Source organism: Fundulus heteroclitus, chromosome 10 (genome assembly GCF_011125445.2).
Source record: "Fundulus heteroclitus isolate FHET01 chromosome 10, MU-UCD_Fhet_4.1, whole genome shotgun sequence".
NCBI classification, from domain to species: Eukaryota; Metazoa; Chordata; class Actinopteri; order Cyprinodontiformes; family Fundulidae; genus Fundulus; species Fundulus heteroclitus.
The window spans coordinates 29266497-29280483 of NC_046370.1; the positions used below are offsets into that span (position 1 = coordinate 29266497).

Here is a 13987-nt window from a genome sequence, read left to right on the forward strand (position 1 = left end):
GGAACTGTTATGTAGAAGTCTGACTCAGCAATTCTGAACTTTTGGACTTTTACTGACCCACCAGCTGATCTTTCTCCCACTATAATAGCTCTCTTAAGTTTCGTCAGTGTGTATGCCACTGCCTCAGCTGCCCCCGTGGTGCGCCTGCTTGTCAAAATTATTACGTCCTTATTCTTACCATACCGTTTCCCTGGTATTGATGACATTGTCCACAACTCCTTTGTTGTATTTGAGGGCCTGTCATATACTGTGTCGATATGAATGAGAGGCTCAGGGTCATAAAAATAAGAGATTATGATGGGAACCCCAGACAGGTCTCCAGCTGTGCTGTACCTTAGATCACAGATTAGTGACGACGTCTGAGCCACTTTGTTCCAGACATTGTCCCACAGTTTAGAGCCAATCTTTGCTGACGTCTCTTCATCAATGATGTGATCTATACGTAAATAGCCAATGTTGTTTTCCAAAATATCCACTTTAAAAGAGTTTCTCACCAGCCGTTTCAGTTGTTCTTTGGAAGGCGACTGCAGTACTGGTGGCCCAACAGGAGCAGCTTTCGCCTCATACGACACAGTCAGTCGTGGATCATTCAGGGCTCCTTGAACACCAGCTGTGAGCAAGCTAGCAAGGGTCTTCTTGTCTGAAATCTGCAAGAGCTCTCCACTGCTGATAGCTTGTTGGATGGCTTCCTGCATTCCCAGAAGCTTCTCTGGAAGACAGTAGTTTTGCATCAGAATTTTTGCCATTTCTAACACCAGAGCTGACTGGAAAGATGAGGTAAAACGCAGTGCAGATAGAAGAAGTATCCATAGCAGTGGTGAGGTATGTTTTTCCGCCATCGCTAAAGTCTCACGAGGATGAATGATCTCAAGCGTCCTGTTAAGTGAGCTCTGTTAGTCTGAGTCCAGAGATGGATAAAGAAAGTGTCTTTTTTATGGTTGTTTTTTTTTTTTTTTGCGCAAAAAAAAAAAATCAGCATAAGAGGCTTTAGTCTCCCATAAACCCTTGATCGCATTATCTTTTGAGTTCCAGTCAGCACATAGATGACAGAACAGGAATTTTTAATATGGAAGTTATACACTCTAAAGAGTGAATGCAGCTCCAACTTAAATTAATTGATATATTTGGTAGTAATTAATTGAATTGAGTTTACACAGCTTAATTAATTTATGATAGTTTAACTTGACAACTTATAAAGTGAATAAATAAATATGGAGCTGCAGTCTCTTTTTAGAGTGTGGTTTACTGTATTTAATAAAATGGTTATTTAGGTTCCTGTCTCCCGGATCGAGCAGTTTACTGTTATTTACAATAATCTAAAAACACTGTCTGCATTATTTCTTATCAAGTTATATATTAGAATTACCCAAATTAACGTTTTAGATTCATTGCTTGTTGACAGATAATTCCAGTAAACTGATAAAAAACTACCTGGCTTTACCTTTATCTTCTGTCCTTTGCTCTCCTACATGCTACAAGTTCATGGCAATGTATTTTGGTGCTGCTGATGGCTTTATCGGTCATTATTGGGTCACTCTGTTGCTAACACAGTTTGTGAAAATGCAGCAAAACCTTCTTAAAACACATCCAGGATAAGATTTGGTCAGAAAAAATATCCCAAACCTGACATGACAGTTTATGTCAGAGCCAGACCCTGATCCAGGAAGATTTTCAGCTCAGATAAAATCCATCCACAGGTCACTTCTTTTCCAGCACTTGGTAACTGGTGCTCAGTTATTTTTATCGCCTTGAGGTTTAATACCTCTTCACACCTTACATAACACAACCCTGCCAAATGCCAACTCCCTGGATGCAAATCTTGACACTATTTGTGAAATTCTCTTATTTTGCAAGGACTTTAAGTTGTGCACATATTATCTGAACAGGTGAAAAAGCTATGTGGTGTTTGTTATAACAACATAGTTATAGCTGGACATTCCATGTAAATAAATCAACGTTCAAGACTAAAAACAATAAATAAAAATTCCAGTTTGCCATATTTATTTTTGCCTTTAATGCAGTTTTAATCCATTATTATTTGAAAAATAATCTATGCATTTTGGCTCAGAGATATACTTTATGTTATTTTGTTCCCCCATTGGAAAGATTTGTCTGAAAATAGAATGTATATTTGTACTTAATGAAGTCATTTAAGTATACTTAAAGTTTTTGGGATCGTTGTATGAACCAAAATAGTTTTCTGCCTCGTTGTCTTCTGATAATAGAATAGTTAATCAAATAAGTTTTAACTGACGTTAAAATAATTTTAAAAAACCCTGAAAATTGGCATGTGCATAAGTATCCACTCCGTTTGCTGTGAAGCCCCTAAAAATATCTGATGCAACTAGTTTGTTTCAAAAGTCCCATAATTAGTGAAATAAAGCCCGCCTGTGTGCACTTTAAGTGTCACATGACCTGTCAGTACAAACACGTGTTTTCTGAAAGGCCCCAGAGGCTGCAAGAGCAGCACACCATGAAGACCAAGGAGCTCTCCAAACAAGTCAGGGACACAGTTGTTGTACAAGTCAGGATGGGGTTATTAAAAATATCCAAATGTTTGATGTTCCCTCAGAGCTCCATCAAATCCATGCTCTTCAAACGGAAAGCACACGGTACCACAACAAACTTGCCATGAGAGGCACGCCCACCAGACCGGGCCAGGAGGGCATTAATCAGAGAAGCAGCACAGAGACCAAAGGTCACCCTGAAGGAGCTGCAGAGCTCCTCAGAGACTGGAGGATCTGTCCAGAGGACCACAATATGCGGTAAACTCCACAGAGCTGGGCTTTATGGAGGAGTGGCCAGAAAAAGGTAATTACTTAGTTCTGAGTTTTAAAAAGGTCACGTGAGCGACTCTGTTCAGATGAGACTAAAATTTAAACTTTTGGGCCACCAAGGAAAACACCATGTCTGACACAAACCCATCACATCCCATCACCTCAACAACACCGTCCCCACAGTGAAACATGGTGGTGGCAGCATAGGGACTGGGGAACTAGTCTAAGTTGAGGGAAAAATGGATGGTGCTGAATACAGTGATGTTCTGGAGTAGAACCTGTCAGTCTGTCTGTGGTTTGAGACTGGGAGGACGGTTCCCTCTTTATTTAGCAAGGCACTGTATGTGTTATTCAGGACATCATCACAGCCAGCAGTGTGTAGTACATCAAACCTATGTGTTTGTTTTTTGTATTCCCCGGTGAGTAAAAGCTGTGAATAGTTGGCATTAGCTGTTGCTATATATTGTATAAGTGTACAGCTCAGAATGAGAAATGTGATATTTGTGGGTTTGTTGATGATTCAATAATAACAAAGAGACTTGGCAAAAACAGCATCAATGGGGAGAGCTCCAAACCCACTGCTAAAAACAGAGAGGACAAAGGCCCTCCTCACATTTAAAAAAAACACATCACTTTATGAGCTCCGAGTCTTTGAAAATTATGTGTGGAATGATGCCATAAAAGGGGAAAAACAATCATTGTAAAAACATTTGTCGTATCATCTTGTTGTTGCTATAAAACTTTATTTCCATTAGAGTTTTATGGTCTCAAAAACAACATGAAAGCCATGACATGAAGAGTAGTAAAAAGCAATTTTGAAAAAAATTGATAGATTTAGGGGTACTTTTGTAGCAGCAACTATATGATTCTACTGACATAATCAACAAGGCAGATCAGAAACAAGCATTTATGTATACCAAAAAAACGCTCAGTTAAATGGCTGCAGTTCCTGACAGGCTATTGATAAAACATAAATTACTATTAAACATGGTTTAGTTTAACAGGTAATATACAGATGCATGGTCCTAATGATGCATAAAAAGCAGGTATTAAGTAGTTACATTTTTATCATAAGCTAATAATAAAAGGATTCTTGTTAGATTTTAAACACAACCTCAGATTTAAATCTAAAATGTAACATATTCATACCTCTTCAAAAACCTTCCAAATTTGGCCACAACAACAAATTTGAATGTATTTTATTGAGATTTCGTGTTCTAGACCGGCGGTTCCCAACCCTGGGCCGCAGGGACCCCTGCCCTGCATGTTTCAGGGGACTCTCTGTTCCAGCTCCCCTGATTCAGAGGATTGCATGACCTCCTCTGCAGCCATCGGATGCTGTAAAACCTTCTTAATCATCCATTCTTGTGGGCCAGGTGAGCGGCAGCAAGGAATCCACCACAAAGTTGCCCAAATTACAATGTTGACGCAAAACAACACATCTTAACACATCTAAAAAACAATCTGGAAGGCGTTGTGTGCATATTCAGTCCTCTGCACTTCGATGTCTCTCAATGATATCCAGTTCCCTCCTAATGCCCTTCAGAAGTGGGCTATTTAAGAAATACAGCCCATCGGTGTGTAACTTCATTACAGCATGAATCCAACTGTTTCGTAAAGACCTCCGAGGTCTTCTGGAGAGCATTAGTGACTAAACAGCATGGAGGCCAGGGAGCACAGCAGGCGGGTCAGGGAGGAAGAGGGGAGGTTTAAAACAGTGGTTTGGTTTCACAACAATCTCCTGAACTGTGAAAATTTCCAATCTGTCATCCGATACAGGAAGGAGTATAGCACCCCTGCAAACCTACCAAGACACAACGGCCCACCAAATGGTCCAGGCAGAGTGAGCCTTGATCAGAAATGGAGCCAAAATGGCCACGGTAGCTCTGGAGGAGGTGCAGAGATCCACAAAACAGTTGGGGGGGGGGGGAATTTAAAGAAAACTACTGTGTGCGCTTCCTATTTGTGACAAGATTAAAGCTATTGTGAGAGAAAGCCATTAGAGCTCACGTTTTAACTTAGCTAAAATCCCTGTAGGGGGCACATTAAACATGTGGGAGAAGGTGCTCTGGTCAGATGATCTCAAACTGAACTTTCCGGCCTATGTGCAAAATGCTACGCATGACAACCCCCCCCCCTAACTCTGCACAGCAACCTGAACACACCAGCACCGCTGTGCAACATGGCAGCGGCATCATCATCCTGCGGGGATGCATATTTTCTTTCAACAGGGACGGGAGTTGATTGGAAGATGAATGAAACTAAATAAAAAGAACTTGCAAAGATCTGGCGACGAGCAGCTTAAAATGCTACGGACAGCAAAACCAACATCCCAAAGTCACGACTGTTTCAATTTCAATTCAAATTCAAATCGCTTCTATGGTTGTTTTTAGTAAATAATGACAGGGTGTCATAGGGCTGGACAATATAAAAAAATATATAGATAAAATGGAAATTATGCAGCCCTGCCCATTTTATGCTGTTGCTTAGCGACTTATTTTTAGCTATAGAACACATAAACACTGAATTTAAACTCAACCCTTTATTTAATCAACTTTTTACCAAAACTGCAAGTTTTTCAAAAATAAAAAAAGAACACGTGCTGTCTGAACTCTTTAAAGGGGGCGGAGCTTTGTGATGGAGCGTTTCCTGGGACTGTGTTTGTGATTGGTTGGAAGGATGTAACGACTGTAATATTAACCTACATGGCTAGAATGCATAAGGAAGGAAAGCTCTTATTCTATTGAACTTTTTATTGACCATTTTTTCTATCACTGATACATGTCTATCGATCGGTATATATCGTTATTGAATTATCGTCCAGCCCTAGGGTGTCATGATCCTCATTACGTTTACACTTTACATACTCATCGTTTTATTTACTCCAAAGCCAATATTGTTATACACGCTGAAGAAGAATAAAAGTGCCTGTGTCCTATGGTTTCCTTTTCATTTGCGTCATCATTTCAAATGCTATAAAAAAATGAAACGTTTATCTTGGGTGAAAATTCCTTTAGTCATTCAGAGTCATCCAACACAAAATGTGCCAGCCCTTCGTTAAATGCGTATTAGCTAGAATGTGAAGGGGAAAAGGATACTTGAATGTTTGGGCAAAGCAGATTCGGTATGTTTTCTGTTTGCGTTGGAAGAGGAGTGGTGAACACATCTGCATCCCAAGCTAATAAAGAAAAACCCAACATTTTTCTGAGTGGGGGGGTAAAACCAGGCAGTCTTGTCCCTTCTGGCAAAAGGCGTGTTTGCGTCAGTGAAAATTCTCCTTCTGTTCCCTCTTCCTGACTACCTGCAGCCACACTCTGCCACCTTCATCTCCTCATAAAAGTATCTGATGGTGATGCGCCCGTTCTCCTGGTACATGACCGTTATGGGGTCCAGCTTTATCGGCACGCAGCAAGCCATGTTGGCCTTCTTGGGATCTCTGAGGTTGACCAGCGTCTGGATGACGGCGTGCTTCGACGGGGTCGACTCATCCGTCAGCGGGAAGGAGCACATTCCTCGGCACTCGAAGGCGTCGTACTCTGGAGGCGCCACGATCCAGCTGTCCCAGCCGATGTCTTTAAAGCTGACTTTGAGCGAGGTTCGGTGGCAGTATTCCCCATCGGCCTTCCTCTTTGTTCTCCGTGGGCGCTGAGCGGGGGGAGGCTCACTTGGAACTTGATTCCCTCTGTTCCAGTCGGCCCCAGCGTGCAGGAAAGTTTCTTCCTCACGAAGGATCATCTCTCTAAGCTCCTTCTTCGTCTCACTCCTTCTGCTGTTGAAGTCATCTGAGAAGACTATTAGAGCAGCTGCCGCATTGTCTCCGACAGACACGCTCATATTTAAACAGCCTGTTGCCTCCCCTGTGCTGTCAGAGGCGCCACAGTCCTTCCTCTCCACCACTACGTCAAAAACCGTCGCCCCTTGGCCTGACTTGACCCAGCTCTGAACTGCTGCCGTCACGTCAAACGTTGCCCATGTGCTCCGTGAGGCCGCCACCTCTTCGCCATCCAGCAGACGTGAAGATGACGTGAAATTGTTGCCATCGGCTTCGTAGACTGTGACGGTGGTTTTGAAGCGCTGCCATTGGACGTTTGACCTGGCATCGGGGAAGAAGAGGAGCTGTAGCTCAGCGGCGTTAATCTCCTCATGGTCGGGGAGACTGACGTTGAACTGCAATCTGTACCTTGACTTTGGGCCTTTTGTCATGGCCAGACTCACGTCTGTTAAAGATAAAAACAAATGAGATGACTATTTGTTTTATTTGCTTATTTTTCCTGTCTAAAAATACACAGTCAAACCACACAATTATTTATATTTTATTAAAGTATACCATACACTAACATTTTTAAATGTTAAATATATTGTTCATATGTTCATATATTATGAAATATTTTTATTTAAAACGTATAAACATGAAATAAAGTAGAATAAAGACATTAATGTTTTTTTATTCATTTGTTTGCCTGATTTCTGAATGACTTTCTCATAAATTAATAAACCAGAAAATTAGGAAATATTTATATATTTGTAAATAAAACATATAAATAAATATGCAAATTATTATGAGATTTTAAGTGAGACAAATTTAGATTTGTTTCCTTTTTCAATTAATCATTTATGTATTAACTTTCTTTGCTTCCATATAAAATATAAACTTAAAAAATATAAAAATATAAAAATATAAAAATATATAAAAAAAAAAAAAATATATATATATATATGTATATAATATATATATATGTATATATATATATATATATATATATATATATACACAGTATATATATATATATATATATATATATATATATATATATATATATTCTATTTTCATGTTAAATAAAATATCATATATTACAATACACTTATATATATAAGTATATAATAACAATACTTATTATTATTATTATTATTATTATTATTATTATTATTATTATTATTATTATTATTATTGTTAAGTTTTTATTTCTTAATTACTCATCTTCATGAATGATAAAATACAAAATCCTGAAATATTTATTAATTTGGGATAAATCAGGTTAACATATGTCATTTAACACTCTCTGTGTAGCTTCTTTAATGACTTATCTTTATGGTTGTTTTTAACAGCTCTTTGAAAAATCTCATAATTAAAGTCTATGATTTTCTAACACATTTGATATTATTTGAGATTTGGTTTTAAAAGTTGATATTTTAAAATGTAAAAACAAAAATTAAATATATAGGGACCACACTCACCTGGAGGCGGTCCGTATTTGCAAATTAACCTTATTAATTTAATAAGCTCATTCCGTGTTAAGGTTTTATCGGTGCTAATTATATTCTGCTTACATTAGAGGAACAAACTATCATGAGAGACGTCTGAGTCATAATCAAACACATTTACGTCTGGTTTGCATCAGAGACACATAATGTAGCATTACTTCCCTTGTTTAAGTACCTTGCAGGCTGAAGCTTCGTATGACATCAAACTGTGGGACTGCCGACCGGTTCGAGGCGTACTTGTTGTACAGCTCCACCATGAACTGAGGGGGCGAGATCTTGCGATCTTCCTGTGGAACATCTGAAAGGTTGAGCTGCCTCAGAAAACCTTCCTTCATGTTTTCCAAGAAGTCCTCCATTTGTGACTCTGTGTCTTCTTCCTCTAACAGGTCCTCTGATAACTGCAAGTAGAATTTCTCCAGATCTTCGCTTTGGGCGGTGTCGCTGAGCGGCTTACAGGTGCTGGAGGCAGTACAAGCCACCAGAGTCACGCACATGTGGAGCAGGAAGGTCCTGGGCATCTTCATTTTGATAAAAAGTTCGTAAGCAACAACTTTTGCTTCTGAAACGAGACTTTGCGGTCACACAGTTTGAAAATGGCGATCCCTGGTGTCCCGTTATCCGCTCCCATGCTCCAAGAGTAAACAGAGGGACTAGTGTCAACCAAAAAAGTAGCCTGGCCTGGTTATCACTGTCATTGATGCCTTTTTTTAAAGCGTTGTTATCATCAGGAGGCTGTCCACTAATGAAGACACTGTAAACACTCGACAGTGATAATGAGGGAAGCGCTGGCAAATGTGAGGTTTTTGACAAGCAGACGTTTTCACAAAATGCTTTTTCCCAGCTTCAAGGGGGATCTCCTGCTTCAGATCCACACCAGTCAGAAGGAAATAGCTGGAGAAATACAGCACCTTGCAACTGCGTTTAGGATTGGATTCTAAACCAGTATCCAGCCTAACATGCCAAAGCTCAATCCAGTATCGCAAAATGTAAAGAGTATGACTAAACTGCAAGCCGGCTAAGCGACCGATGGCTCTTTAGCTAATCTGGAGAGCATTGAAATCGGAAAATCATCCAGGAGGCGTGTGAACTGCGGAGTTAGGTTATAAAACGACTTCCCAAGCTTTGAACATCTTTTGATAACAAAAAAAGTATGACACAGCTATTAACCTACCCAAACTGAGAGGTTTAATCAGAGAAGAAGCTGAGATGCTTATGTTAACTTGGAGGGAACATGTGGAAAGCTTGAGCAGTGCAAGGCACTGTACGGCTGACTGATATGTGAGCAGGCTGAGAAGATTTTACAGAGTAAAAATAAAATAAAAGTAAGTTTTGTCTTGGTAAAAGTAATAAAAGACTACTGAATTCCACAGCCTTGATCCCATTTCACATGCACTATTCAGAATGAAAGCTCATCAGCTGTCGACAGGATAGCTATCAGTTGGGCACCTCATCAACCTGGCAGCAAAAAAAAGCCATTATTAAAAGAAAGCCACAGGAAGTTCTGTTTGTTCAACACTCACTACAAACATAGTGGACACAGCAATAAGTGGGGAAAAGGGCTCTGGCCTGAGGAGACCACAACTGAACTTTTTTGGTCACCCTACAGTACGACACGTCTGGCAAAACACTAAAATGCTGCGTTACTCTGAAAATCCCACCCCCCCTGATAAAACATGATGGTGGGAGCATCGTGCTGTGGTGATGCTTTCTTTCAGCAGGAACAGGAAAGCTGTTCACGGCTGATCAAAAGTACAGAGCTACAAAAAAATGCTGCGAGAAAACCTTTGAAAAAGACTTCAGTCTGGGATGGAGACTCACCTTCCAGCGGAACGACAATGCTAAACATGCATCAACATCTGGAAACGTTTATGGATCGTCGCGCATTCATGTGTGAGAACGGCCCGGTTTAAATCCAGACCTAAATCCAACTGAGAATCCACGGCATGATTTCACAATTGCTTTTCCCAGACGGTCCCTGTCTAATCTGACTAAACTTGAGCTATTTTGCAAAGAAGAATGGACGTAAATGATGCGGAGAACAGGTTACCTACAATATGCCTTGTGGAACCTGCATCTTCTGCTGGGCTGCTAACAGCAGCTAACATTGAGAAGGATTATCAGCCCTTTGGGTGGGTTTCTCAGCACCAGCCGGCTGTGCGTCCTGGTTAGCCTGCACACAGCAGTAAGCTACGCTCTAACCATTGGAACACATGGCTAAAGCAATCCAACTGAAAAAGCAACATTTTGTTGGGATGAAAACTATAAACCTGTGTGTCTAGGGACACTAGCCCCAATCGGAATCGCAGTCTTTCAATCACGTGGTCACTTAGGATTTGGTTCATGCTGAGCTTGTTGAACATGCATTCCATAGGGTCTTTTCAAGATATCTGTGAATTCATTATTATTCATTTATTAAGGCAGACAACAAAATATCCAAGCACCTCAGTTATTGTGGACAGTTATTGTGGACATGTAAGGAAGGTCAAACTGCAATAACATGAGGGAGATGTGTGAGGTTAGCAATGCTGGGTAAAAAAAGTCACATTCACATCTGGGTTGGATCAAATGAGACTGAGTTTAACAATAAGATCAGTTAGCAGCCAGAGTCCTAACTTGCTCTTACTCATGTTTTCATGTCAAACACCCTAAAAGTGAGCAAATGCTTCATCCAAGCAACTTCTGGCCCAATCGGCCTTCCTCCATCTCACACTTTTACATCTTTGGTTTGTTTGTACTCATACCTGGCACTGAGCTGTTTTATGCCTGCTTAGACAATCAATGACCTAAAGGCATTTTTCTGAGTATTTATCTACCTAATTTTACTATTAACAGTTGATACCTAACAGTTAAGTGCATAGGCGAGAAGTGGTGAGAAGAGCACAACATAAAAAATTGGTGTAAGTAATAAATAAATAAATTCAATGGGATAAAATGGATCCTTCAGCTTGGACTACAAAATCGCAGCAAATGCTGTGATGAAATCATATAAAAAAAAAAGCAACAACAAAAAACATTTAATTGGGAACAGAGAAAACTGAAAGGATTTAAAAATATGACCCAAACAGAATATCTGGACAGACTACATTCAAATTATCTGCACCCCTGAAAACTCCAACTTCCCAGCAAAAGGTATCTAAGATGTAAAAAATGGATTTAGCACAATATGTCCCCTTTAAACCAGATTATTATTTTTTTTAATATCAAAAATGACCACTGACATTTGTACACGCCATGTGTACTGCAGAGCTCTAAGACTAAAGCAATTTGCTGCAGTAATGACTAAATAATAACATTATTTAATTACATGCTAAGCAACGCCATGGACACGGCTGAAGATTTATTCATGTCAGCATGCAGAATGTTTGAAACTGAATTTAAAGGTTGACTTACTTTTGGATGACCTGGTTACTAATTATCTGAGCGATTGGGGGCATTCATAGAGCAAAGGGTGTAATATAAACACAATTCCCAGACAGTAGGAAGATACTTAAATATAATAATAATAATAATAATAATAATAATAATAATAATAATAATAATAATAATAATAATAATAATAACAACAAACTAAATTGAAAATCATTGGTCCCAATATGCAAGCACTATTCAGAACAGGAGCAATAAAAAGACATATTTACACTTCAAACACATGGCAGGACTTGATGTTCCACAAAGCCTTTTTTGTTTTTCATATTTAGATCCACAGACCATCTGTTTTTTCTTTTCTTTTTTTGACTTATTTGTCTGTCATCGTATAAAGACAGACAATATTGTCACCAGAGCTTCTTGCTTTGTTCTGTGTAGGTTTTAAGCTGGGATCATTGTGTAATTAGGTTTTTATAGCCTTAGAAGTTCTATCTTAACATAAAAAAACAAGACAAATGACAAAAGGGATAAATTGCTTTTGTTTTTTGTTTTTCAGATTCACACGTCAGGTTTGAACAGATTCTTTCAAAACTAAAAAAAAAACAAAAAAAAAAAACAATCACAATCCTCACTTAATTCATGAGAATGTATTTAAAAATATTAGAATTATTAGCCTCATAGTTATCAATTTTATATAAAGTCAATATTTACCATTGACTGTATATAGAAGTCAACTATTTCTTCCATAACTGTACCATACAATCTGTTTAAACATACACTGCTGTAATATTGTTTACACTTTATAGTCACATATTTACTTGTAGAAACATACATTTAACTTCTTACATATTATTAGAAATCCATTATTGTTATTTTATGCCTCTCTAACTGTACAAGTCTGTTTATGGACTCCATGTGTAAGAAAATGCTTAACAGCCACACTTTCATGAAGTCTTTCATTTCACAGTTCCCAGAATGCACAGCAGATGGCAGCATCGCGCCATTTTTCCACCCTGTGATGCAGCAGACTGACGCAAGCAGACCTTGACATGCTCAAACTCCCAATATAAGGCCAAATACATTTGTATATGCAAAACACGGAAACTATTGGAACAGATTTTAAGGAGATGCATCATTCATGATAAAACATGAAGTCAGCTGCACACCGCGGTTTTCTCATGACAGCAGACAGTCAACTTGACGCCAGTTCAGCATTCTGCATGCTTCTGTTTCTGACATTCTCCACGATGGGTTGCAGCTTGTCGGCTCGGCTAAAGCTCGAGTCCCTAAAATGAGAGATGAAAGCCAAGAGAGGAAGCTGCTGAAATCCAGCGAGTCCACTACCGAACACAAATGGCTGACAGGTGAGCAGAATTTCCTGCACAGGGTCATTCCTGAAGAGTCTGAGGTGACCCTGCCACAGCAGCTCCTCTGGAGTCCAGGCCAAGCTTTGAGCTAAGACAGAATCACTAGAGAAATTTTACAAAAGAAAAAAAAAAACGAAGACTTTACATGTTTCAGGGAACGCCTTCTTTCTTTAAATGATTTAAGGAAACAAATGAAAACACAATAAGGAATAAACATTAGCTTTAAGAACTGTTAACAGAGCAGCATGCTTTAAGGCAACGTTCAGTCAGGTCAGAAAACAAACAAGAGCAATTATGATGAAAAAAAAAGCCATTTCCACCCCATTCTGAACATTTCTAACAGTTCCTCCCCCCTGACATGTGGTTTCCTTCACATTTAGCGTCTGCTGTATAGTCTTCCTCACTGTCTCTTCATCCTCCCCGCTCCTCAGAGGCTTGGGCGGTCCTATCGGCAGCCACACGTATCCACGGACATCCCAGGGTAGACCTTCAGGACCATGTTCTGGTCCGGGTCCAGGAAGAGGACGCTGAGGGGACTCATCTTGTCTGGGACGCAGCACGGTTCGGGAACCCCGGGGATGATTCCTACCGCTCGGACGATACTCTGGATGGTGGCATGATTGGAGGGATGTGCAAGCTGCAGCGATGGAGTGCGAGAAGAGCAATCATTAGAGTGGCAACCAAGGAATAGAGAAATAGGCATCCAAAACATTGTAAACCACAGTCAGTTACGGTGCATGCTGGTATATGTTTTTACCTCCACCCAACAGATTGTTGTAAAAAGGAGACTTAAACTAGCCATGACTTACTTTAGGTATGGGGAATCCACATGTGCCGGCACAGTAATAGGCATCAAAAGACTTCGGTGCCAGCACCCACTCGCTCCAGCCGATGTCAGCGAAGTCCACCCTGAGGTAGCGTCTGGAGCAAACCCTGGGCTCGCTCCACTGTCTCCTTCTCGCCTTTTTCATTGTCCTCTCATCGAAGTTCAGGACCTGGGGCTTGCTCACGCCCTCGCCGCTCGCCTGGCCGTGCTTCCTCCCGGTTTTGACCGCGGCTCTAGCTTTAGCCGGGAAATACGTGCTCTGCCACAGCTCCTGGTTCTTCAGGGTGCTGAAGTGGACCTCGGGGATGTCGTTGGTTTGGACCTGGAGGTGTAGCTCTCTCCGGATCCTGGCGGCCGAAGTGGAGGCGGACACGTCCTCCCCGACAGGG

General features: G+C 40.2%; 2 protein-coding genes and 1 long non-coding RNA gene across 3 annotated transcripts; 1 reads left to right on the plus strand and 2 right to left on the minus strand.

Annotated features, from left to right (window-relative positions):
• The first annotated feature begins 2670 nt into the window (after positions 1-2670).
• On the plus strand, positions 2671-4703 carry LOC118564403. Its single transcript, XR_004931841.1, has 2 exons — positions 2671-2811; positions 4557-4703. It is a non-coding gene; the product is annotated as an uncharacterized LOC118564403 (long non-coding RNA).
• Positions 4704-5350: 647 nt separating this feature from the next.
• gdf2 (growth differentiation factor 2) lies at positions 5351-9117 on the minus strand. The gene is made up of 2 exons (XM_012869232.3): positions 8215-9117; positions 5351-6994 (listed from the first exon to the last, which is right to left on the minus strand). Exons 1-2 carry the CDS (start codon positions 8561-8563, stop codon positions 6075-6077), a joined length of 1269 nt encoding a protein of 422 aa, XP_012724686.2. The 5' UTR covers positions 8564-9117; the 3' UTR covers positions 5351-6074.
• Positions 9118-12791: 3674 nt separating this feature from the next.
• Positions 12792-13986, minus strand: gdf10b (growth differentiation factor 10b; the record flags this gene model as incomplete). The annotated part of the gene is given in 2 exon segments (XM_036142474.1): positions 12792-13409; positions 13582-13986. Coding segments are annotated over 2 exon segments (597 nt in total), but the record flags the coding sequence as incomplete, so codon positions are not given.
• Between the last annotated feature and the right edge of the window lies 1 nt (position 13987).